This window comes from Rousettus aegyptiacus, unplaced genomic scaffold (genome assembly GCF_014176215.1).
Source record: "Rousettus aegyptiacus isolate mRouAeg1 unplaced genomic scaffold, mRouAeg1.p scaffold_m13_p_6, whole genome shotgun sequence".
NCBI classification, from domain to species: domain Eukaryota; kingdom Metazoa; phylum Chordata; class Mammalia; order Chiroptera; family Pteropodidae; genus Rousettus; species Rousettus aegyptiacus.
In genome coordinates this window covers 38,106,356-38,132,812 of record NW_023416309.1, presented here as the reverse complement: position 1 = coordinate 38,132,812, position 26,457 = coordinate 38,106,356, and the positions used below count along the sequence as shown (strand labels likewise).

At 39.2% G+C, this 26,457-nt stretch overlaps 1 protein-coding gene across 9 annotated transcripts in view; it reads left to right on the top strand.

The window, feature by feature from the left end:
* Window positions 1-26,457, top strand: part of HPSE2 (heparanase 2 (inactive)) — a 577,707-nt gene that overhangs the window by 527,903 nt on the left and 23,347 nt on the right. For 8 of the 9 annotated variants that reach the window (XR_001599306.2, XM_016164143.2, XM_016164141.2 and 5 more), the window contains 2 exons: window positions 18,849-18,994; window positions 25,466-25,612. Coding sequence is in view for 8 of the 9 variants with exons in the window: in XM_016164143.2 (XP_016019629.2) it covers window positions 18,849-18,994; window positions 25,466-25,612 (293 nt within the window). In the remaining variant the exon portion in view is untranslated. Of the gene's footprint in view, window positions 1-18,848; window positions 18,995-25,465; window positions 25,613-26,457 lie in introns of those variants that run through there. The other variant, XM_016164144.2, reaches the window with a different exon arrangement.

The window sequence follows — 26,457 nt, the reverse complement described above, 5'->3', positions numbered from 1 at the left end:
TCCCTTAGGTCTGTCTTCCCAGCCAGTCTCTCTTGTGTTTTTTGGATTCCTACCCTATTTCATAGTATATGCTTATGAAATATGGAAGAAAAATGGCTATTGCAATGCTGAAAAGTCATTAAGTGAGGGCTGATCATGCCACCTACATAATTTGCAGGACTGCATACAAAATGAAAATATGAGACTTCAACTTTAAAAAAGTGGCATTAAAGGTATCAAACTGTAAAGCTTTTTCCTTTCTGCTAGTCTCTCTTCTGACTTATGGTATTTTTTATTTGCTATTCAATGTTGTCGTAAGTAAAGAAAAATTAAAAGTTTAAATAATGAGCATGAATTTTGTCATCCATCTTTATATTGTGTATGAGACTTAAATGCTAATATGAGTATTTAAGTTGTATGCCAATGACCAAAATTATACAATTTGTATTTCATAGCTTGTATATACATATGAATTTTGTTCTTACCAGAACAATGGAAACATTGCACAAAACTAACTCAACTATTTTTTATTTCATTTCTTAATATACATACATTCTATCAAAAACTCTCCGGTTATTGTGTTATTGATAAGTAAGGAAGGTCTAAAAGAAAAAGGAACTATGGATTGCCCTATCTTTCCCTTTCCTTCTGTTATCGTCTTCAGCAAAAGTAGTTGGCTAATACAGGGAAGTAATATGGGCAAGAAAGGACATGATAAGGTTCTTTTATATTTCTTAGAATGCTATTTATTGCCTTCTTCCTGTGTTCAAAACAAGTTCTGGTGTGAACTGAAAGTGCGGCCTCTCAAGGCTGTCAACCTCCCCACTCCCCACTTACACACACTCACCTTGCACTCACTTTGAGTCTCATTTAACTCCCGCGCATTATGGATCCACCAGAATTCTGTGTTCATGGGGCACTGCAAACACTGTATGTTAACTGGATAACAAAGAACTGCACGCATGTATAGTGTGCATATATCCTCTGCTCAGTGCAGGCTCCATTGTCTCTTTAGACTTCATTTACAGAAGTTCGAAAACAAAATTATTAAGAATTTCAAGATGACAACAGAAGAGCATTAAGCCAAGTCCAGGGATCCAGCATAGTCTCATTCTGACTGTGGGGTCCTGTGCACTTGCACAGATTGCATGGTCATGAAGCCGACCCTGGCACTGAAAAAGGGTTATAGGATTGGGTAGTTGGGAGAAAGCAGGTGGAACAGAGCCTTGACTCTGCCAAAAGAAATCCCTTATTATATTATGAAAGGCCCCTAACCTGTCAGACTTTCTGGCCCAGTTCCTGTCAAGAATATCTGAAAATTTTGTTTATATCTTTGGCTAAGGGGATAAAAAAGACAGAAAGGAGGTCTGCCAACTTTTCATTCTGGTCGATAAGGAACTTCATTGAGGTAGTAGGGGCCAGGTAGTGACCCTATACAACAGATTTTAATTTCTAATCATATAGGAAATTTTTTATGCATTTTCAGAGTCCCACTTATACTTTTAAAACAACCACTGTCACTTAAAACTAAGGAATGGTGATCAGAGCAAAATGAGGATACAATTTTCTATCCAGTTTATTTTGTGTGGAGAATTTGACTTTGTGTAGCTCAAGACTTAATGTCCATGAGTTTTTGCAAATGTCATAATTATCAAATTATGTAATGAGATTTTAATAATGTCTCTATTCACAGTTCAATAGCTATTTTCCAGCTGGCAATTTTCTGGAATTGGATTTTCCTTTGAACTTTGAAAATTTTGTACATTTCAAAGAGTCCATATTCTATTTCATACTGAGTTTCCGTGCCAAAATTGCTGTTCTTTCTAGCTTCTCCATCAACTAATATTTCTTTGCAAAGTCTGTAAAACCCATAAATGAAGCTCTTTAGGTGTGTCATGATTGATTACCAATATGTGCAAGTTGTGTGTGAAAGTATCCAAGGTATTTCTGAGTTGGTACTGTGACTACCCATTTGCACTTCTTAAGAATAATAATATTTATTGGCAAAGTACCTGCTTCAAAGTGTTCCTGTCACTAACCCGCTATTATTGATGAATTGTAAGGACAAAGTCATGGCTGAAAACACAAACCTTTTCCAGTGTTTTCATGCCATGCTCACCCAAGAGAACTGCGTGTTGTCCCTGCTCATAGAATTGCATCTATATAGGAAAAATTGAGCCGCGATCCAGAAAAATCCTACTGTATGGACGGACACTTTGGGTAATTCAGTTTTTACTGTAATTTCTGTCATCAGTTTGGCAGTGTGAGTTTGCCGGTTAATGGTCAATCCTCTTCCACATGGTGTCAACAAAAATGGTCACCGTAATGAGATCTATACTAAAGGCACAGGACACACACAGATCTGCCTTTTCTGTCTACTGCTTGTCTTCTCCTCTCAAGAGTCTCTGATAGAAATGGGCTTTGTTCCAGAAGACCTATTTTCTCACATCCTAGAAGTGTCTCACATGCCTCATACCATTCTCTGCTTTTTCAAAAATAGCAAAGTACCTACCATCGTCCTTTGTAGCATACAGAGGGAATCAAAGATTCTCTGTCACTTCCCAGTTTGACTGTATCTTATTCATATTTCTACACACATGCCCTGGCTTTGGGATACAGTATATTCACTTTGGTGATTGCAAAGTTAACTATTCTTTAAAAATCACATAACATCTGATATCAAAGAAAATATCCTAAAACCCATTTTATATATATATAATTTTTTTGTAAAGGGTGCATCTTACCTTGCATATTGAAACCACTTTACTGGGAGGCCTGGATCCACTTGAGTATGGGCCTTGTAGAACGGGGTCTGGAGTCCAGACAACCTTAATGGACCCCATAAAAGCACAGACAGCATATTCCATATTCTACACTTTAAAAAGTAAAATATGAGGTTTTAGGGGACTATTTCCTGAAAATTATTAAAGTTATTAAAGTTTCTTTGTAGATGGTCCTAGGGTCTGTAAGTTGTGGCCTGCCCAGTAATTTAAGTCTTGCTTAGGAGCAAGGAGAGAGATGATGAGACGAACCTAGTTATCTGCAGCCTGCATTTCTTTTCCTCAGGAAAGATCCTGAACTTAGAAGTGCCTCACGCATAGAAAACCCATTTCCAGTGTTCATGACAGCTACAGGGAGCTAGCCCCTTCTACTGATCCCAGCTGAGTTCTGGGTGTATTTGTCCTGCAGAGGGCGGGTTGATAGACAAAACTACTTTGGTCATGCTTTCCCACCAGTTACACATTGTAGCCATTTCAGGTTCAGCCATGCATGCCCAATTGAATTAAATGCTTTTTAAAAAGCCTCCAAAGCAGGAAAACATCTTTCTCCGACTGGTACTTTTTTTTTTTTTTTTTTAACATATTTGTTAATGAGTGTCTGCACAATAAAGATGTGGTCTGTAGCTTGTTTTCCAAGGAGAAATCCAATTTGGCTCTCACGGATGTTGCCGCTACTCAAATAGAGTTTAATTCTTTAATTGAAGCAGCTGCAAAATAGCTTGTGGGCAATACAGTGTTCCACAGCCTTCCCTGGAGCTGTCTGGGTGGAGACCACCTTCACTTTTGTGTTCTGAGTCCTCCAAGCTCATCAGAAGTACTGTCAAGAAAGTGTCTCCTCTGGGACTGGTTGACTCTGCTGTTGGCCTGTTCAAGCTCTCATTAAGTCTGCGGCTGACTTCACAGACTCAGTTCTACTCTTTGCAGTCATAAAGGTGCCAGCATTATGCCACCCTCATTAAAGGAATGAATCCATTTCTCTCTAAATGCACTTCCAGATCTCTCCACTAGTTCGACTTCTGTAGCCTGCCCAGAAATGCATTATTATAAAGCCTCTTCTCTAAGCACCTCACATGCACTTAACTTGCACAACTTGTACAAACACTTTTGGTATAGAAAATCTTTGGTGGTAAAAGAGGGAAAGTTTGGGGAGGAGAAGGATTCGCAGAAACCTGTAGGGGCTTGCACTTCTCTGCCTGATGACACCCAAAGGATGAGTCCATTAAAGGAGAGGTGGGGCCTCAGAGTTAGCACAGAAACTCTACTCAGAGGCCGTGCTGACTTTCGTCCAACTAAACTACGAGCTCTTCAAAGTCTGAGACTGTGTCAGTTATTTCTGTTTGTCCAGTGCATCACTGGTGCTCAGCAAATGATGACTGATGATGATGATGACAACGATGATGATGATATCTAGACAAAAAGATCTCTACTAGCTATTCATGTATTTCCAATGAAGGCAGGACCTTCTTTTTCCCTGTCCCTGGCCTGATTCTCTAAGACTTTGTTGCACACAGGTAACTGCCCCCAGCTTTTACATACAAGTACCACTATTCACGTTTAACTTACGGTTTTTTTTGCCTACTTTTTCTTTCTCTCTTGTTCCTGCATTTTTCTCCCACATATGCTTTATCCTCTGCTTGTTCTTTTCTATTAGTTGTTTGAGCTCTGCCTTATCTGCCTTAGATCTTGCTTTCCTCATCATTCATCCTTTTTGAATGTATTTGAATACATTACATATAAGCACAGGCATTTATAGAAGATGTTTATCAGTAGTAAAATCACTAATATTTCTCAGTGTGTCTACTACTCACTGGGCACTGGCTGATCCCTTTCCTTTATTATCTTATTAACCTTCATGACAATTTCATGAGGTAGGCGCGAGTATTATCCTATTTTATCGATGATCGTCCTGAGGCTTAGAGGGAAAGTAACTTGCCTGAGATGGTAGTTTCACCCAGGAAGTAGTGAAGTTTAACTAGAACCCAAGTCTGCCTTTAGTTATTATCACCCAAGTTTGTACAATAGCATTGAAGAGGTCTCCTGAGTGAGACAAAACCTCTGTGCCAGCAGCTCTGTTGTCCTGTGAGGACCCTCCCTGGCAAAGCTCTACCCACTCAAGCCCAGTCTTCACTTACTGCCTCGCAAGTTGCCTCTGACCTACTCCAGGGGAAAGCTACATCTTAGAGCATTAAGTCACTTATTCAAGGGTCACACAACTATTAGGCGATAGGGCTAGATAATACCAAGCTTCCAGTTCTTCTGACCCTAATTATTGCAGCTTGACTTTGCCACCTGACCTCACTGTGTTTTGGAAGAGCTGAAGGCTCTAGGGCACTGGACACTGGGAGGGAAACTTTCCCTTTCTCATACTTCCTGGGTAATGATCAAGCACCAAAGGAATAAAACATTTGTGACCAGCGATTGCTTCTAGCTGCCAGGATTGGCTGGGCCAGGCATTTTACCAGGTCTTACCATGATTGAGCAAGGAAGATTTTGATGGCTGAGGAACTCATGACTTAAAGTGGTTGACCAACATGCAATGAACACAGATAAATGAGTTGTAATTGGAATTCCAATCCAGGTGCTTGATTCCAAAGCTCGTGCTTTTCTTTCTTTGCTAGGAGCATGTACAAGTGTCCAGAAATCCAGAGCAGCCCCAGGAGACAGCTCTGTTGCAAAGGCAAAGATAATAATAGAAGTTTTCCATGCTCGGAAATGTCAGTCAACTGGGGTGACTGGAAGGAAAATTCTTAAATGATCATTAACAAGATATTAGACATTCTTACATATCACCATCGAACACAAAATATTAGGTTAATGGGCTACTATTGACTTCCACATCACGTAAATAAACAAGAAGTATGACTGTGTCCGCATGTATATTTATGAGACACCCTATGAAGTGTGGAAGAATGATGCACCAATTTTTCCACTTGCCAAATTCCAGGTCAGTGGTTTACCATACGAGGAGAGGTGATTTTGACTCCCAGGGAAGATTTGGCAACATCTGGAGACAATTTGGTTCTGACACTATCTATCTGGAGTTAGCATCAGATCCCACAACTTCAGGGCTCAGTCGCAAAAGACTGCCCCCACTTCAAACGCCAGTCACAAGTCTTAGATTGTCCCTGATACTTCTGACCAACAAACTGCTGTAAATCAGGAGTCCCATGACTCCTTGGGTTAATAATTTGCTAGAACAGCTCACAGAACTGAGGGAAGCACTTAACTTCAGTCTACAGGTTTATTATGTAATAAAGGATATGATGAAAGATTCAGATGTACAGCCATATGAAGAGAGTCATAAGGCGAGAGCCAGATGAGTCCTGAGAGAAGGCACTTCTGTCCCGGTGGACTTGGGTGTTCTGCCCTCCTTCCTGGCACATGGGTGTGTTCACTAACTCAGAGGTTCTCCGAACCCTATACTTTGTGATTTTTGTGGAGGCTACATCATGTAGCCATGATCAATTATTAACTGAATATCCAGCCCCTCTCCGCTCTCCAAATAATGGAGGGGGCGGGGGGGGGGGTGAGAGCAGGAGCTGAAAGTTCCAAGCTTCTAACCATGCTTGGTCTTTCCAGTGACCAGGCCACATCCAGAAGCCCAACAAGAGTAGCTGCATTAGAACAAAAGATGCTCCTGTCACCCAGGAAATTGCAAGGGATTTAGGAGCTCTATGTCAGGAGCTAGGGTCAAAGACCAAATAGTAGCAGGAACTGAAGGTGGAAACTGAGAGTAGGCTATTATTTCACAGAATCTCTCAGAGAATTGGGGAGAATCCAGTGGATTTCTTCTTCTCGCTTAAATTTCTGTTTGCTGAATCCCAACTTAAAATTGAGATTTTGGCAGCCTGCTCCTTTTCTTTTCACTGCAGTGCTCAATTGATTATTACATTTGTCTCAACTTAGTTCATATTCCAGGCCTAACAGTGTGGTCACAGCAGCAGCTCAGGCTTTGCTCCGTTCTTCAAAGTGCAGCAAAGAGGGGGACAGGGAATCTCGGGGGCAGTTCAGGCAGGCAGAAGCACATTTACCTCTTGCCTTTCCCTGTGCCTAATTCAGCCAGTGAAGTGTGGCCTCTTACATTAATTCTCACGAAAGCATTCAGAGGAGGAGAGAGGACAGGGCTGATTTTTATCTCTAGGCAGCAGTGGCTCTGAATTTTTACAGGAGCTTCACAGTGAATTCATTAATCAGTGAGATAAGATGCCCCCACCCCCACCCTTGGCTGCATATTGAAATGTTACCCATTTGATCAGGCCGGCACTTTTAATTCTAAAAACACTTTTAAATCATAGATTCAGAGAACTAAAATAATGAGATTGATCTACATAATTTTAGTATATTCATTTATTAATTCAAAGAATATTTATTAAGCAGCTACTATGTACCTAGGCACTGTGCTAGGTGCTGGAGCTACAACTCTATCACTTAGAAACATTGCTTTATATCTCTAAGCCTCAGTATTCTCACCTGCAAAAAGGGAAAATAATAGTTCTTCCTCATAGGATTGTTTCATGAATTCAGTGGGATATACATGTGAGCACACATTAAGCACTCAAAAAATGCCCATTGACATTGTTATGAACAAATGTGGACCCTGATCCCACTGAAGAGTCTAGTGGAGAATACGTACAAGTAATAGGCAATATTTGTGAAAAACACTCTGAGGGAAGAACTGCAGGATCCACATACGAGAGAAACCCTAGCCTGGACTTGGGACTTCAGGAGGCTTCCTAGATGAAGTGTCACTTAAGCAGAAACCCAAACTGAGAGTCAACCAGCCGATCATGGTGGAAGAAGTACTCCAGACAAAGAGAACAGCATTTCCCAAGGCCCAGGGGTGTGGGAGAATGGGCCTTTCAGGGAACTAGGAGGAGAGCAGTATTACTCAAAGAGAACCACTTTTTAATCATAGACTGTTTTCATTTACGTGTATGTCCTTCAAGTTTAACTGCACAGAGAGACACTTATTTCCCCTGAAAAATGAGATCACTCTATTTTAGAGGCTGCTCTTTTTCTATACACTATAGCAAACATCTTCCGACATCATTAAATATTCTCAAATATAATTTTTAGTGACTGCAAAATCTCCATTGTTGGATCTACCATAATTTGTTTATTCATTAACATGTTTAATGAACATTAGTTGTTTTCAGGGTTTTTTTCCCACTAAAAATAATGCCGTGATGACTGTCAAACCAATTAAAATTCTTTGGTCATAAGAAAAAAAAAAAGAGAGGGAGAAGGAATCTGAGGAAGTTACTCGGAGAAGAAATGGGGTAGTCTAAAGCTGAAGCACCCAGCTTCGAAAGGCCAGGACCCAGGGCAACATGGAATCCAGGTGGCAGCACCTGTAGAGTCCGTCTTTTTAAGGTGCTACTCCACAAGATAAATCCACTCCAGCCGCTCTCAGTGGGCTCGGCCACACTGTTCATTTTCCAGTTTCTCCAGAAAGAAAGCCCAATTGGCCTAACAGGATCACTCCCTCTTCTCGTGGGAGCTCAAGGAACCTTGAAAAACAGAAAGCAATCATGGCTGAATTATTTCCCAAAAGAAAATCCGGATACTGTAATCGGAAGAAGGAGGAATTTATATTGGGAAACAAAACCAGCAATGACCATTACCACCACCTTAGAGATAAATCTTTGCATGTATCTATGCCTGTGTCTTTGGAATAAATTATAAATTGGAATCGTTGGGTTAAAAAGTATGCAGCAATTTAAGGTTTTTGGTGCATATTGCCAAGTTATTCTCAAGAAAGGTTATTTCTAGTGATTCATTTTTTATTGTGCTAAAACATATGTAATTTAAAATTCGCTAATTTAGCCATTTTAAGTGTACAAGTCAGTGCCATTATGTACATTCGTAATGTTGTGCAACCATCTTCACTACCTTTTTCCAAAATTTTTCATCACTTCCAGTAGAAACTCTGTACCCATTAAGCAATAACTGTCCCCCAACCTCTGGTACCCTCCATTCTACTTTCAATCTTTATGAATTTACTTATTCTAAATATTTTGTGTGAAGTAAAATCATACGATATTTTCCCTTTTATGTCTGGCTTATTTCACTGGTCATAATGTTTTTAAGGTTCCTCCATGTTCTAGCATGTATCTTCATTCTTTTAATGGCCGAATAATATTTCATTGTATATATGGACCACATTTTGTTTATTCGTTCACCTGTTGATGGGCACTTGGGTAGTTTCCACCTTTTGGCTATTGTGCATAATGTTGTAATGTTGTTTGAGTCCCTGTTTTCATTTCTTTAGGATAGAATTCCAGGAGTGGAATTCCTGAGTCATATGGCACTTCTCTGTTGAACTTTTTGAGGAACTGCCTAACTTTTCCACAGTGACTGCACCATTTAGCAATTCATCCTTGATGCTAAACACTGGGAAACATTTCATTGGCATGCTAGACCTTCATGATCTAACTATACAAGTTGTTGAAACAATAATTTTTCAAATGCATTTTTTTCCAAAAAAGTAACTCTCAAAATCAGATAATTTGGCATTTTTTTTTACAACAAATTTATCAGTTCTGGCCCTGTCATTTGAATCCCAACATCACCTCTTTGTCCCAGTGAACAGATGAAGGCAAGCTTTTATAGATTCTTTGTGCAAGCTTGTGATTGCTTTCATTTGCAGTACACCTGGAATTCTGACTTCATACCCCAGTGTTTCTGGTGTGCTTCGTGCGATGATCCTTTGGCCTGCATTTCTAGGTTGGAGGCTTCCTGGGCTGGGATTCCACTCAGTTCTCTGGGCATCATCCCCATTATATTGGGCTAGAAGTTTCTTGCTGCTGCCACTGGCTGCTTCATAGACCCCCAGTTAAGCCAGTGCTCCCTCCACCCTTACTGAGGTCTGGGATAGATGGGGCTTAGTGTATAAACCTTTTGTAATTTTGTTTTAAGTAGATTACCTGAAGTCTAGCTATAGATAAGACTGGGTGAGAGAACAAGGGGCAGGGGGCCAGGCCAAAGGAAAAACAGGTGCTTTGTTAGGCTCTGGAAATACAGCTATGAAAAAATACAGTCCCATCATCATGGAATTCATGATCTAGAAGGGAAGGGACATATGAATCAGAAAATAAAGGTGCAAATGCAAACTGAATCAAGTGTCCTAAGAGAAAGAAATAGTTCTCTGAGAACATGTTAACACAGAGGTGTGATTTAGCTCAGGCAGGGGATGGGGGTGGTCCAGGAAGCCTTCCCTGGGAAAGGGACCCTAATGCTAACATCTGATTTAAGAGTTAACAAAGTGTGTGTGTGTGTTTGCGAGCGAGCAAGCATGTGTCAGGGAGGGGTGTGTGGGTTGGGAATGGGAGGTAATTACAGAAACAGGAAGGCCCTCCCCATGGTGGGAGGGGGAAAAAAATCAAAGTTCTCAAGCATGAAGGTGAGGCAGTTAGGGCCCAATTTGTGTTAAAATCACTGGTCTCCATCTCTAGCCTGTAAACATTGGGAAGCCATTTGATGGTTGTAAGTAAGGTGGTCAAACAATGGATTGGAGAGGATCTCATTCTGCTTAGAGAGGGCAGCAGAGGGAAAGTGTAACTTTTAGTATTTCCAAGGATACTAGAGTCACTTGGGAACTTTCTGGAATTGCCCTGCAGCTCCCTCTCTGCGGAAGCAACCAGAGCAGTGTGCTCCTCCCTCCACTGAGCTCTGGCAAACACCACATCTGGGGCAGGAATCCACCATCATTTTCCATTTCATTTCTCCTTGGCTCTCCAAGGTCAGACGCATAGATAAAGAGTGGCTACTGGAGTAGCATTTGCGCCACTAGACTTAACCAGGTTTTTGCAACTTCAGAGGTCAGACAAGAGGCTCTATGAAGGAAAAATATTTGTCTTTCTGCTGTCACACTTCAGTGCATGTATACTTCCCAGAAGCAGAAAATACTGAGATTAAACAAGTTTAGGCACCTGTGGTAAGGCCTATTGGCGCTCAGGAAAACCATGACCTTTGAAGCTTGCAAAGTTATTGTTTCACTCCCATTCAGCCCTGGCACCCTCCCATTGGTTTCAGGAAGTGAATCTTTATTTGATCATTCATTCAATCAAAGACTTGTGTTACGTACCAAAATCCTATTCAGAGGCATTGGAGATGCAAAGGTAAGCCCTGATCTGAAGGAGCTTCCTTCCAGCCATTTTTAACCTTGCCCTTACATGCACACACACACACACACACAGCAGTTACCAGTTATGTTTATATTTTGGGGGCAACTTAGAGCATAACTGCGTACATACTATAACTATTTTCATGAAGCTAAAAACAATCTTTCAAGGAATAAAGAGAGGAATAAGCAACATTTATTAAATACTTTTATATATCAAGCACTATGATAGATGTTTCCAGTTGTGGTTATCTCATCAAACCCCTATGAAGAAACTGAGTTTTGGATATAATAAAAAAAAACTTTCCAGGGTTCTAATATGTCCTCAGAAAATACTTATAGAATGAAAGAACGTATGTACAGCTCTGTTAGCGCCTCGGACACAGCCCAGCACTATCTTCCCATCCCTAGTTCTATAGTGTATCATCGAGGGTCTCATAATCACCCAGTGTAGACAACCTACTCAGCAAGCCCAAGACCCGCTCATACCTCTGTAAGTAGCTGCCCCTTGCCACTTCTCCAGCCCAGTGTTGCATACTTCAGAGCTACAGTCCACTCTCAGAAAGCCAGACTCCGGGTTGAAGTCTACGCAGGTCTTGCCAACAAGATAGGGACTACCTGAACAGAGAACTCTGGGATCATGGAGACTCAGAACATGATCTACAAAGAGGCATGGGCCCTCGGCTGTGTGGGCTTCTTGCGCCATGAAGAGGAGTGCAGCTGAAGGTGGGCCAAAGGTTGGCTCCCAGCTCTAGATTAGTGGAAATAATAAATGTGAGACATGAGTGAAATAAGTGGATAAAGACAAAACATTTAAAAAATATACAATGGATTCATATGTACTTATAAAGACAAAAAGAAACTTCAGAACTAAATTTCAGGAACACATTAGGAAAGACTTAACCAAAGCACATTTGTTAGTTACTACTATTACTCTGTTGGATTTTGTTTTCTTTTAGGTGTGTGCTTGTCTTATCCCTGGCAGAAGTTGATCTCACTAAGCTTTTGTGGTCTGAGGTTGGGTTAGGAGGAGGTGATGCTGAGGACAGTAGGGAAATATGGTTCTTGTTGCTGTGCTTCCAGGAGCCAGCCCGTCCTCTGGAATTAAGATTTGAGCATTTAAAAAGCTACGAATCCTGTTTAATGCCCATTCTCTGTATCCAGTCAATCACTGTGTCCAATCAATTTTATCTCCTAAATCTCTCTCAAATCCCTGTTCTTCTCTCTAGTTTAATTTCCTCACCTTAATCAAACTATTATCATCTTTCTTCTAAGCTCACCTCCTAAATGGTTTTCTCCAATCCATTTTTTGCACAGCTGTGAAAGTCAGCTTGCTAAATGTAAATTGAATAACGTCACTTTCTCTCTTAAAATTCAGCAGTGGTTTCTCATTTTTTTTTTAAAGACAGTTTCTAAAATCCTGAGGTCTATATGAGCTGGACCTAGCATCCTCATCTTGTATTCACTCACTGAGCTCCAAGCTGAATTGGTCTGTTTTCAGATTCTCAAACATTCCAAACTCCCTCCCATCTCAGAGCCTTTGCATAAGTTCACTCTCTTGCCCAGGACATTTCCTGTCTTCTCCTCTCTTTTTCTCAAATCTTAAATGTCACTCCATGAGAGAGTCCTTCCCTGACTGCCCCTATCCTAAGACTGGTTCACATCTTCTGTTAAGTTTCATAGACTCCTCCATTACCATTAGCAGTATCAAAATTAATTAATTGCCTAACTCATTGGCTTGCGGACTATCTTTCCTGCTAAATTATAAACTTCATCATAGCAGGAACTGTATTTGTTTTATTCACCACTGTATCTCTAATGCCTAGCACAGAGCCTTAAACATGGTACACATTTCATAACTAAATTCTAGCACCTTCTGCAAGCCAGGCACTCTTAGGCGCAGGCTGTAGGAATGGGTAAGTAATCTTAGACCTCAAGGAGCACATGGTTCAGCGATTAATCCAGTAAATTCTGCAACCCTCTGTCAGTTTCTTTCTCTTTTTCCATTTATTTTGGTTCAGCTTACTCCATATACTGCATTGTCTAGCTTTCAGACAACAATTGACTTTTTGACAAATACTAAAGAAAAAGAAAAGATTTAAAACCTCTGTCTTTTTAGTGTCATCTGTTATTAGTTTTCTCTCTCCAGCTAATAAATGGACACTATTTTTCTTCAACCTCTTCTCACATCTGATACACTTAAAGAATGTATGGCTGTGTCTCTCTTTGTCCCTTGAAAATTGCAATGTATTCCTTGCTTTGGGTATTTTTTATTATTGACATAAAAAGCCATTATGTTTGCCTTCCTTCCTGATGACTCTTATTGTCTGAAAACTTCAATATATTCCATCTTTCATACAATGTCCTTTTTTATTGTTGTTAGAGATGTACATGCATTCCTTTTTCTTTTTTTTTTTGTTTTATGCATGAAGATAATTTTTCCTGCTTTTTTATTCATTTCTTTAAGAAATATCTAGACATAATTTTATTTGTTTAATTCTATTTATGATTATATAAGTGACACATTCATAGTAAAATAAAATAAAGAGTGAGAAAGAGGAGGAAAGGAGGGAGGGACAGAAGTAGGGAGAGAGGAGGGCAGGAAATATAATTTCAGTCAACTAAGAGCTGGTTTACAAGAGGGAAAAGAAAGGACAGTGAGAGAGGGAGGGTGGAGTTTTAAAAAAGAGGTATAAATAAAGAACTGATTGAAGAACAGGTGAGAGAGGAATCTTAAAATGGTGCCTGGAGCTAAGGAAAGGTGAAAATTTCACATTCACTTCAGTTTTTAATCTACCACCAATTGACTTACCAACCTAAATCCTCTGTTCCCCTGCAGGAAAGGGCGATAAACTAAGAGCAGTCACCATAAACCCGTCTCTCTTTGGGTAAAACAGATGCCAGCTTGTGGGTAGGTCAACGATGATATCTTCAGAAAGGAAGCTCTGATAAACAAATGCAGACATAATTATTTTTTATTATCTTTTTAACATATTATTTGACACATTCAAAAGATTATCTATGCCTATGTGTTACTTTTAAAGGAAAATAATACACCACCCAACCCCAAAACTAAAAGATTGCTGATAACTCCTATAAACCTGCAAGTCCTCTTATATTTCATTCCCAATTAAAGTAACCATTTTTCTAAATTTTATGTTTATCAACCCATTGTTTGCATGCCTATATGCACAATTATATTACAAATATATGTGTGCTTAATATATATATATGACCTAAATGTAAACAGATATTTTTAAATAACAAAAAGCAAACACTTGCTACAGCATACGAGAAACATACAGCTATTGCCTAGATCACATGCTTTACGGGGGCACACTATCCTTGAATTCTGGGTGTGGGTGGGTTGGGATGGGGAGATTAAGGCTTTTGGTCCATTCATGTACACTTTGGGAAGTGGAAGTGAAGACATTCATCACAAATAGTTTGCATTCAACACCAAGAGGATAGGCAGGGAGAAAAGGACTGTAGAAGCACTCTAAAAACACTTTGGAATGGAAAATCAGTGACTCTGCCAACAGAGCAAATTTGGGGCTTAACGCTGGATTCTCCTTATTGCTACACTTACTACTAAATGGTGAATAGAAAATTTCTAAAAATAAAAATGTTTTCTGTTTTTAGTCCTGAATTGAAAATATTTCTGCTTTCTTCTTTCAAGATGTATTTTCATTATAAATGATCTGGGATACTTTCTTCATAGAAAAATATTACATGATTTATGAACTTTAACTTTTAAAGGAAGGAAGGGAAAAAAAGAGGGAGGCAGGGAGGGATGGAGGATGGGAGGAAAGGATAAGATTTCTGACTGGAAAGGGTTTACTTTTCAGTTCCTTTCATATTTATTTATAATAAGACTCAATATCATAAAAATGTAAATTCTCTTCATTTGATCTGTAAATTCAATGAGATTCCAAAGTAGCAGTAGATTTCATTTAAATACTTGATTCTGAAATGTTTATGACTGAATAAATGCCCAAGATTAGCAAAACCATTTCTGAAGAATAAGACAGGAGGACCTACTCTACCAGAGTTCGACACATATAAAACAATGGGAATTAAAATAGTGTGGTATTGATACAGGACAGAAAATGGGACATAATAGAGAGCCCAGAAACAAATCCATGAATAAATGGAAGTTTGATACATGATGCAGAGGGCACTGCAGGTCACTCAAGAAAGACTACTTAATAAATGATGCTGGTATAATTGACTATTTGGAAAATATGAGATTAGATATGGAAAAATGTGAGATTAGATACTTATACCATACATCAGATCAATCCTAGATGGATTAAAGACTTAACTGAAAAAAAAATTAAAAGTTTTAAAAGAAAATATAAAATATCTTTATGAACTAGACGTGAGGAAGGACTTCTTAACATACAAAAAGAACTAGATAGTGTATGCCTACTAGATTGGAGAAAATGAAGAAGTGTGAAAATAACAGGTATTGGCAAGGATAGGGATCAAAGGGAATGTATACAGTCACTGCTTGAAGGAAGTATAAGTTGGAAGAATTGGAATCCCTTTGAAAAGCAATAGCATTATCCTATAAAGTTGAATATTGTATCCCTGTTAGGACACAGTAATTCCACTCTTAGGTATTACTCTAGAGCTGTGTATTCCTAACTTTACCGAGAAGCAGCATCAGATGGAGAGCCATGCAATTCGGAGGTCCCACCTCTGGAGATTCTGGTTTAAGAGGTCTAGGATAAAGTCTGTAAATTTGCATTTTTAAGAAATACACAAATGACGAGACTGCTACTGGCTTCCAGTCAGTAGTGCTTCTCCAGATTTCTTCACCTGTGCCTTGGGAAACAGCAATGAGAATGTTGAAAGCCATATTGTTCATACTGGCAAAAATCTGGACACAACCCAGATATCCATCAGCAGAAGAATGGATAAATTGTAGTATGTTCAAACAATGAAGTATACAACATTGAAATGAATAAACTATAAGTATGTGTTATGTGTAACAACCTGGATGACTCCCGGAAGCATAATGTTAAGTAAGAAATGTAAGTCACAGAAAATTACATATAGTGTGATACCACTTTTTAAAAGCTAAAAAAATAAATAATATATTGCTTAGGATAAAACTAAAATATAAAGCAAGGGAATGAAAAGCACAAAAATGAGATAAGGAAAAAGCGCATAACTAGATGCAACAGTGTGAGTATTATGGTAGCTTTAAGGTAGATGATGGTTTCTCATATGCTGCAAAATTATCGTAAGTTACATATATTCTCCTGTATATGGAAAACATATATGTAGTACACTTAAAAAGGAAAAAAAAATTAAATGAGTACCAAGTAGGTACACTAAATGAGACAGGAAAAAATGAGAAGGGCACTAAAATTATAATAACTAAAATACTCATTGGACATAGTAAATGACAGAAACAATCCCGGAGAAAATTGATATGCAAAGTGCAGGACAAACTAGAGAAATCCTCTTGCAGAGAGAAAACAAAAAAGATTTAAAAACCATGAAAAAAGAGATGATACATGTGCAGAATTGAGGATGGAGATCTAACAGTCTCCTGAAACAGAGATTAGAACAAACAGAAAAAAATAAGATTAAAGTTATATTTAAAGAACATTCTCACAGGTTGAAGAAAGGCCTTAGTATTTCTTATCAAAAGCATTCCCAAATGCTAGCAAATTAATGCAGAAGCCTACATTGATGCATTCCTGGTAAAAGTTCAAATATCAAGGATAAAACATGACTCTTACAAGCATCCTGCCGGAATACAAAAGATAGAAAATAAACAGACTAACCAAACATAGAGTAAAATTCATGCTAGCCTCAAACATCTCTAGAAAAACAAACACTACAAAAAGTGATTTCAAAGTTTATTTGGGAAAATAAATGAATATGACTACAGAAACTTTGAACAAAGAAAGAAAAATTATAATGAAATAGATTTGAACCCATAGATATTAAAATATAAATTATAATCATTAAAATGATGTAAAACTGATAAAGAAATGGAGAGTTCATTAAAAGAGAATAGTAAATCTAGACACAGAATTATATGTAACATTTCTTATTAATATATCATGATACACATGTCATAAAATAGATATGATATATTCATATATTTACATATACTTAATATGTATTATATATTATATGATGTACATTTATATATAATATATAAATATATTAAATAAAATGTATGATATGCAATTATAATATTAATATATAATACTAGATAACATATAATGTATAATACCATTTATATTTATATATTTACATATATATAAAACTTAATATGTGATAAAGATGAGCCCAGGAGCAGGTTATTCCCTATATGATGGTACAACAACCAGTAAATTATTCGGAAAATAATAAAGCTGGTATCATAAACTAAAATATTTTTCAGTAAACTAAAGAGTTAAATTTTGTAAATGATAATATAAAAAAACTAGAAAAATATGTGAAGATTTATCTGAACCTGTGTAAGGAAGTACTTTCTAAGAATAAAAGAAGAAAAAGAAATCAAGAGAAAAAGATTGACATATTTTTCTATAAAATTTTTTAAAATTCTCCATGTCAAAAAAAAATCATAAAAAGCAATATAAAGCAAACTACAAACTTGGAAAGAATGTTTGCTCCATATAAATTCTAACAATTCTTACTACTAATACTAAAAGATATGTTACATTAAGAAATATTACTTACCGAAATCAGTAAGAAAAAAGTGGACATCCCATTGGAAATATGGGTGATTGTGATAAACACATCACAAAGTAATATTCAAAGACACAGAAATTGTAATAAATAAAAGAAAATCCAACCATTGAAATTTTTTTCATCTATTCAATTGAGAATGATGAAATATTTTTCATTTTAAATATCGTGAGACTATATTTAACAGCCATCCTCTAAGGCCACTTAAAGTTAATTAAGGTAAATGGTCGAGCAAGGTTTAGAGCTCATGTCTCAGGGCAGATGTGGAGCTATTCTGGTGACAAAAGGGCTTTGAGACTTTGTTCTGATTTATGCAATTCACCAGACATTTTTAAGCAGTTGATATTACAGATGGCCACATAAGAAAAAAAGAGTGTTTACTAAAGGCTTCTGCTTGGAAGCATGAAGGCTGAGAAGACATAGCTGATGTCCTTAAGACCGTGAATAGCAGGCACTGAACAGTATGTTCGCTGAATTCCAGAACTGGAGGTGGGGGAGTTCCTAGACAAACTAGGAAGCCCTGTGTTGCATAGTGAGTTATAAACAATGAAGATGTTACCCCACAGTAGCCGATAAGGGCTTACACTATACAAATGCAAATTTTATTTGACATCGAATACAAAGACAAAATATGATAACAGCAAATACAATACAAATTAAGGTGATGGTGAATAGGCTTTTGTAAGTCCAAATACATATGTGGGTTACAGACTAAATGTTATTCAGTTCCGAACTGACCCTTGAATAGTGAAAAGCATCACATTCTTTATAGTTTAGAATTATTCTTTTTCTTTTAGAATTATTGAGGATGACCCAGAATTAACACCATGATTTACAAACATTCTTTTGTTTGCGTTTCTGACTCTGGAATCAAGGACTTCAGTCTCCTGCTTCTAGAAACTTCATCTCCCTCACACTAGTTGTCTTCAGTGACATCATTCAAAGAATGACAGTTTGGATTCTAATATTGGTGGAAATCCTAAAGACTGGAAACTTTCCATTTTACAAGTAAACAGAAGCCATAAACCAGTATGGTCAGCTGAAAAGGCCACTGTGGACAGTGCTGGCTTCACTATCAGTCCAGGGTGAACAGTTCATTGGGGTGAGCATGCTTACTGGGTTAGAGTCACATTGGTCCAGATTCACGGTACTCCTGCTAAGAAATACTTTCTGGCCTGTGTGTTTGTCATGTGTACTCAGAACACCTGAACGTGCGTCTTTCCCTGACTTTGCCTCTTTATTCTCCTCAGGACTACTGGCTCTCTCTCCTTTACAAGCGCCTGGTCGGCCCCAAAGTCTTGGCCGTGCACGTGGCTGGGCTCCAGCGGAAGCCACGGCCAGGCCGAGTGATCCGGGACAAACTAAGGATTTATGCTCACTGCACAAGCCACCACAAGTAAGTCTTCACAGAGATGGCCCAGAAAGCCACCCTATGGGCTTCAGGCTTTCTGCCCCTCTTAGAATTCCGTGTCATTTGGGACCCCTTCAAGACTTACTGAAAACTGCCTCTGGAATCACTCACTCTACTTGCTCTTCTCAGGTTTCAAACACTCTCTGATAAATAGCTTTTTCTCCAAGTAAACCCCTTTCTCACACTTAGAGGATTTAGTCATAAAAGGTTCATTAAAATACATGCCATTTGTTCATTTACTTCTTCATTCAACAAATTTTTATTGAGTATTTTCTCTGTGCCAGTTGATGTAATGCCCAAGAGGCTTTTTTGTGTGACTCTGGCTGAACCAAGGCAAGAGATATAAAATCTGTTTCTATGATCCACCAGCAAAGCCCGAGGAAATAAGTCAGCATTTCCAAGACACATGCTGGAGAGCTGTACCACTAGGAACTTAGCCCCAGAGCAGTATGTCCCAAACTAGAATGAAATGAGTGCCCAAAGATAGTCATGCCAGCTTTGGAGACATTTTCAATTTTTTAAAAATCTTTTCAGCTATTTTCAGGGTCAAGAAAAATAAAATTTAGGTTTCCTGTTTTAGAAAGCTGGACCTTCAAAAACTCAGCATGGTAATGTGTGGTTATCCTTCTCTTTTTGATCTGAACACTGGTTGTCATTAGAGTTGTCTTTAAAACAAACAGAAAAAATAATTATCAGTGAATAAAGTTTAGCATATAAACTTTTTAAAACATGAGGAGCATAAGGTAAAAACTTGAAACCGAGCCTAAAGCAAAATTCCTTGGACCATATATGGCCTTCTTACATCATTTCCTGTTTAAGAAGCAGAGTAGGCAGGGGGGGAGGGGGCTGAGGGGGCGGAGAATTCTTTCTCTTAATGCAAAGAAACCCTGAGGGTGGTCAGCAAATGCCTCCAGCCAGACCTTCATTCCAGCTATCAGGGCTGATCACGGGCAGAGGATAGCACAAAGAGCCCCAGTGGTCAAGTTACAACAGTGGCTCCTTCCCCTTCCTTGATGAGAGAGGAGCCAAGCCAATTAATTTATCATGATAAGATTTTTCAAAGAATCACTCTGAGAATAGGGGGCCAGGGGCCAGTTGTCTTGTCTGTAGATACAAGTACCTATTGTGGATGAGAGGAGGCTGATTTGGGCAAAGGCCAGAGGTTTTCAACGTCCCTTTTGCTCAACAGGAAGCTCAATCCAATACCTGACAGAGAGTGACTCTTTACAGCCTTGGCCTGGAGTTATCTGATCACCACACAAGGAAACATTGTAATCTTTGTCTCTGCCCTGGCCCTGAGGTAACCACCCAAAAGGTGGACTCCCAGCTTTAAGAGAGAAAAATTATTCTTGGCACCTTTTGTCTCTTTGGGGAGGCGTATCAGTTTGTGGCCTTTATAGTGTCTATGTGAGGACTCGGAAAAAATGTCAGATTCAATATTTTCTCTATGTCACCACTCTCCTCTGCTTTCTGTTGGTATCACTCTAGAACCTCTCTGGGGATACGATGCCACTGTGCTGCTGTCAGTACTGTTTCTCCTTCTCCCCATTAGAAAAAGAAAAAGACTTTTCTAAACCTATTCCACACATGGATGGCCCTAATGATAATCATTGGGGTGAAGTTCCTTTCGTTCCTATTAGAAAAGAAAGCCCTTGATAGATGCACTGCAGTGGCCGAGATTGCAGGTCTCCTCTGTGTCAGTGGGTGTCAGGAACCCCAGACAGTAGGCACAAGGAGAGTACTGTCTCTGCTCTCTCTCTCTCTCTCTGGGAAGCCATGTCTGTGCCCCCTCATCCAACAGTCATGAGGAAGCATTATCGATTCACTTAATTTATGTGTGGCCAACGAGGCCAAGGTTACAGAAATATCCCAGGTGGGCATGCTGGTTTAATACTATTCAGTCTTGACCAATACTCCGAAAACATATACTCTTGATCAAATCACAGATTAGGTAAGAAAATATAAACTTACCGGTAGAACAACCCAAAGAAAATGTCTGTTAACATGACTCCTGCACTTCGGCTTGTGTGGAACACTTGCTCTGTGCCAAGCACCTTACCAGCCATTTGCATTTATGTTGTTATATTGAATTCCAAAGGTCGCCCCAATATGCAAATAACACCATTAATAATGCAAAGTTTTACATTTGGAAAGAAACCTTAGAGATCTTTTGGCCTAGTGTCCTATACAACACAGAAATTTCTTCTTCAATGTCCCTGACAGTTTTTCAATCTCTACTTGAATGCCTCACTGTCTCTCATGGCAGTCTCTTGCATTGTGGGTCATTATGATTGATTTAGGAGAAAAAGTTAGATGCTCATACCAACACCAGCAGGTGCTTTTCTGCTTTCTGTTATAGAGTTAACAAATTAGGACACTGGCAGCATGGCAGTTCTCACTTTAGGTCTTCTTGTTCACAGAACAAATACGTTTTGACTGGGAAAAACCTTCTTTTTCTAAGCCGTTCTGCTGAGACAATGTATGTTTCTGGGGAGGAGCTGACGTCCTTAGCCAAGTTCAGAACCAGTTGGAACCTGGTGGATATTGAAGCAAAATTGAGCCTTTTGGGGTTCAAGTTCATTTATTATTGGCAAAACATGACTTCCTGTTTTTCAGAAGAAGTTTTTTTAAAGACTCATAAAAAAGGTTCCTGAGGCTTCTTGGACATCAAATGGCTCTTACAAAACAATATTTTGATGAGTTAAGTGTAAATGAATCAGGAACATGTGGATTAAATTTCCCTTAAAATACACAGGGGCTTTGAAATTAGGGGAAAAAATGTTGGCAAAACAGGGTCTGACTTTTGCCGAAACAAAAAAACTTTGAATTAGATTTGGAAACAATGGACCAACCCAGTTTTCAAGCACATTGACTTTCGCTGAGAATGACCATGGATTCCAAAGCATCGTCCTCCCTTCCCTTTCTTAGTCTCCCAGATTCACTGGAGACATTTTTAGAACAGTGACTGTTTTTTATCTGGAAGTCAAGATGCACCTCCCCATATGACATTCTCCACCTCTTATGTCCCAATATTCCAATTCCAGCCTCCTTTCCCTGACTCACTTCCTCCTCCTCCCGTGGCAACACAGAAAAGATGTCAAGCAGCAAAAGAACAGCCAGAAAGATGAACTCCAGATACATGGATTCTCTGCTGGTGAAAAAGTCTCACCATGAGTCAGACATGGAGCAAGACAGACATTCTACCAGGCAAAAAGGGACATTCACTAAGAGAACCAAAACCCACCTGTACTAATTGCCTGCAGGCCATGCCTTCAGTCATCCCCCATCTTCTTAGGGAAAGACTACTCCTCCAAGATTAGTTCTCTGTGGGCAGAGAATATACATTCTTCAGGAATCTGGATTCTCGACACAGCACTTTCAGGTTGGTGCTGCACTCTCCGACCATGAAGGTGTCTTCACAGCCAAAAGGCCTCTGCTTAATGCCCTTGCCCATCAGCCAAGCAGAGAGAGGGGTGGCTGGGGCAATCTTCAGTGCCAGTTCATACCAGTCCCAGGAGTTCCGTGAGAGCCTTGCGTGTTGGTCCCTAGACTAGCTCACAGTACAGGTTTGTCTCCCCTGGGGAAACTGTGTAAATGGAGATCAGACCATTGCCAAACAGCTTGAAGACAGCCTTCCCTGCAGCAATGCTGCGATTTCACATCCCCCTCCCATCGCAGCTTCCCCACCTCCCACCCTTCTCCTCTGCAGTCTCTGAGGCCTCATTCTGCCCCAGCTCTGCAGAGGAGAAACTCGTTAATGAAACACACGGCTTATTCTCCTTCTCCACTGCTGGCCTTTGAGAAGGTTGTTTGATAGCAATTAACGAAAGGGCTTACCACAGTTGGAAAGATGGATACCCACGCATACCTACCTTTGTTCACACTCTGAAGCCCAGAGTACCTGTACTTAATGATGTCTTCCTCAATTCAGCTAAACTCTTCTATCTGGTCCCTTCTCCTCCAGTCCTTTTTCTCAATCCCCTGAAGCATGTGAACTAGTTTTTGGAGCCAAATGAATTAGGTTAGACGAGAACGCCAGTTTATTTGGGCAGACTTGTGTCACCGGAGCTCTGAAGAAGGATGCTGTTAGCCAGTGTCAGTGTTTACCATCATTAAAGAACACCAACTATATTCCATCAGTGGAGTCATTTAATAATTCATCAGAATTTCAAAACAGGCATCCAAAAAGCCTTGAACACAATAATGTACCCTGCTACATATGCAAGAAAAATCATCTGACACACAGCCAGTGGGATATACTTTGGTAATTCTTCTCATAACCTTAATGGATTGCTTTGGACAAGTGGTTCCCAAACCCAACTCATCTGCCAAATATCCCAGAATTTTTTTTTTTTTTAAATACAAATCTCCAGGCCCAAATCACAAATGGATTGAATCAAAATCTCCAGAGATGAGCCCTGGAAACTTTATTATTAAAAAGAAGCAAACAATCCAAGTTATACTGACCTGCCCTTGATCACTCAACTCTTAATTAGCACCTTTAGAAGCAGAGATGAGTGACCTGGAGGCTGAGGGATGCTGTTCCTACAAGGAATGATATTTTCCTCTGGGCAAAGTTGATGTAGAGTTTCTCTGAACTCCCCTTTGAAGGCAGGACCAGGTCATTTTTTCTGTTTCCTCTCATTAACCCATCCAGATGGGGCCCTAAGGGACCCCTTAGAAACAATCTTTTTTCCTACAAGAGAGAAGGAAATCATTATAGTTTTGTTGATTACATGCTAAAAGGCCATGTAGGCATATAGTTCTCCCAGGCTTCTGAATATCCTGTACTGGTTTAAAAGGATTCCAACATGGTGAATAGTTTTATAACCTTGGGGTGGATAAAACAGCTAAAGCAAAAATCAAAAAGATTAGTAAATTTAACTACATAATAGTTTTAACTTTTATACATTAAATACAATGTAAACAAACTGAATCAGTCAATAAAAACTGGGGGAAATTTTGCAAAATACATACAAAGGGTCACTATCTTTAATACATAAATAGTTTTCATAAATCAATAGAAAAATAGGAAAAAGACATGAACAGTCAGTCTACAAAGGAAGAAATAAAATGGCAAACAGGCAAATAAAAAAAATGCTGCCTCTTGGTATGAGCTTTTAAAAAAATACAAGTTAGTACAACATTGAAATCCTATCATCATCTCTAAGGTGGAGAAAGTTTAATATCTAGTGTTCTTAAGAATATAAGGAACGAGTGCTCTCATACCTAACAAATTAGAGCAAATTGGTACAGGCTTTCTAAAGAGTTAATATCAATATTATCCAAATGTGTATATCAGTCAGGAAGCATGAAGGCTATGCTATGATAATGAAGGACCTCCAGTTCTTAATAAAAAAATGCATTTCTCATTCACACTCCTCACCTGCCATGGCTCAGCGGGGGCTCTGCTCCATATCATCTTCATTCCAGGATGCAAATCAATAGAGCAGCTCCTGTAATAGGGCAGCTTCTGCTTTCCAGCAGAAGAAAAGAGTCATGGCAAAACGTGATCTGGCTCTTAAAGCTTCTGCCCAGAGGTTTTAACATGTCCGCCCGCATTTCATTGTCCAAAGCCAATCATGTGATCACTCTACGGTTCAGTAAAACAGGGACAGAAAATCCGCCACTGGGCACCACTGGGAATGAATTAGGTTTGGAGAGGAATCATGCAGTGATTCCTGACCTAATGTTTCTAATTCAAGGACTTTATCCATCAGAAATAATCACGATGTGCAAAAAGTTAATGTGTGAAGTCTTCCATCGCATCATTCATAATGGCAAAAAATTGAAAACAACATAAGTTCCTGAAAGTAGGGTATTAGTTAAATAAATTGTTACATTTCTAGGATTGAAGAATTTAGCATTCTTCTAATAAGTAGAATTCGGAATAACATCATAACATGGGAACATGTTTAAGATGTTCATAAACTGAAGAAAACTGTGACAATGTGATCCCAATTATGTAAAAACTGGGAAATATATAAGTGTGTCACATACTCAGTAAATATATGTCAAGTTGATAAACTAAAGTATACTAGAAGGATGCCCACCAAAATGTTATTATGTCTCAAGATACTTGGATTATGGGAATCTTATTTTTCTTATTTGTGTTTCTCTACATTATTTCTTTTTCTTTTTTCTTTTCTTTCTTTTGTTTTTGCGACTGTGTATTTTACTTCCATACTCAGAAAAAAAATAACATTTTGTTTTCTCAAATCATTGCAATACATTTAAACAAAAACAAAAGGAGTGTGGTGGGAAGTGGGCATCTTCTTTGCAGGAAACCGCAGTAACAAGGCCTTCCTGTCTTTGAAGGTCGAGGGAGGCCAAGAACCATAAAACGAGTGCCCTTTCCGTGGGTAGTCCTGTTTCATGGGGCCTATGAATTATTTAGAGGAGTCTAAATGACCACTTTGTTTCCATCTTTCCCCTCTCTCTCTCTCTGGATCTCAGCCACAACTATGTTCGAGGGTCCATTACACTTTTTATCATCAACCTGCACCGATCAAGAAAGAAAATCAAATTGGCTGGGACTCTCAGAGACAAGCTCGTGCACCAGTATCTGCTGCAACCCTATGGACAGGAGGGTCTGAAGTCCAAGTAAGTGCTGATCTGGAAATAGCTTAGGTGCAAGAGCAGCAAGAGGTGGGTGGGAGGGAGCTGGAGTCGCCCCTTAGCAGAAGGTACCAAGGGTGCCGCTGATTTACTCAGGGGTTCAGTGGAATGGGATTGGGTGACTGATGACTCCTTTTAGGACCCTGGTTAAGTACCTCCCCATCTCTAGGCTGAGTTCCTCAACCGTGGAGTCAAAGGGTGGACAAAGTATTTTTCAACAAGGGCACTCCTGGATCTAGGCAAGACAATTTTTGTTAAGCAGAATGATCACATTTCAACCTATTTAGCATCCTTGGCCCCCACCCACTAAATGCCAATAGTACCTCCTACTCATTTGACAACCCAAAACACTAATAGTGGAGAACCATGTCCCTTTTAGCTGTAACATCCTGTAATGCTATAACTCCCTGTATGTCATCATCTACAAACCTCATGCAGTTTAGAGGAAGAAGCACTGAATAAAAGGTCAGAAGTTCAGAGATCAACAGTCAGTTCTGCCCCTAACTTTAAATCTTAATTTCCTTATCTGAACACCAGAAGATAAATTATATTCAGAGGACTTTATGGTTCCTTCAAACTCTATAAATATATGACTCCGTGATACTGCCTACCTCCTTCAGTCTCTACTTAGAGACTGTTGACAACACTGACCTTGACCAACAGAAAGCATCTCCAGGCCATGGTGAGAAGGGCCTGGTCAAGGGTAAAGCTACCCCAGCTTCCCACGTAAGGCCTCCCAGGAAGGGTATGGGATGTCGTACAGACTGGGAGCATTCCCATTCCACTTTTAATGTTTACCAAGTTTAACAAAGCTGTAAACTTGGAGCAGG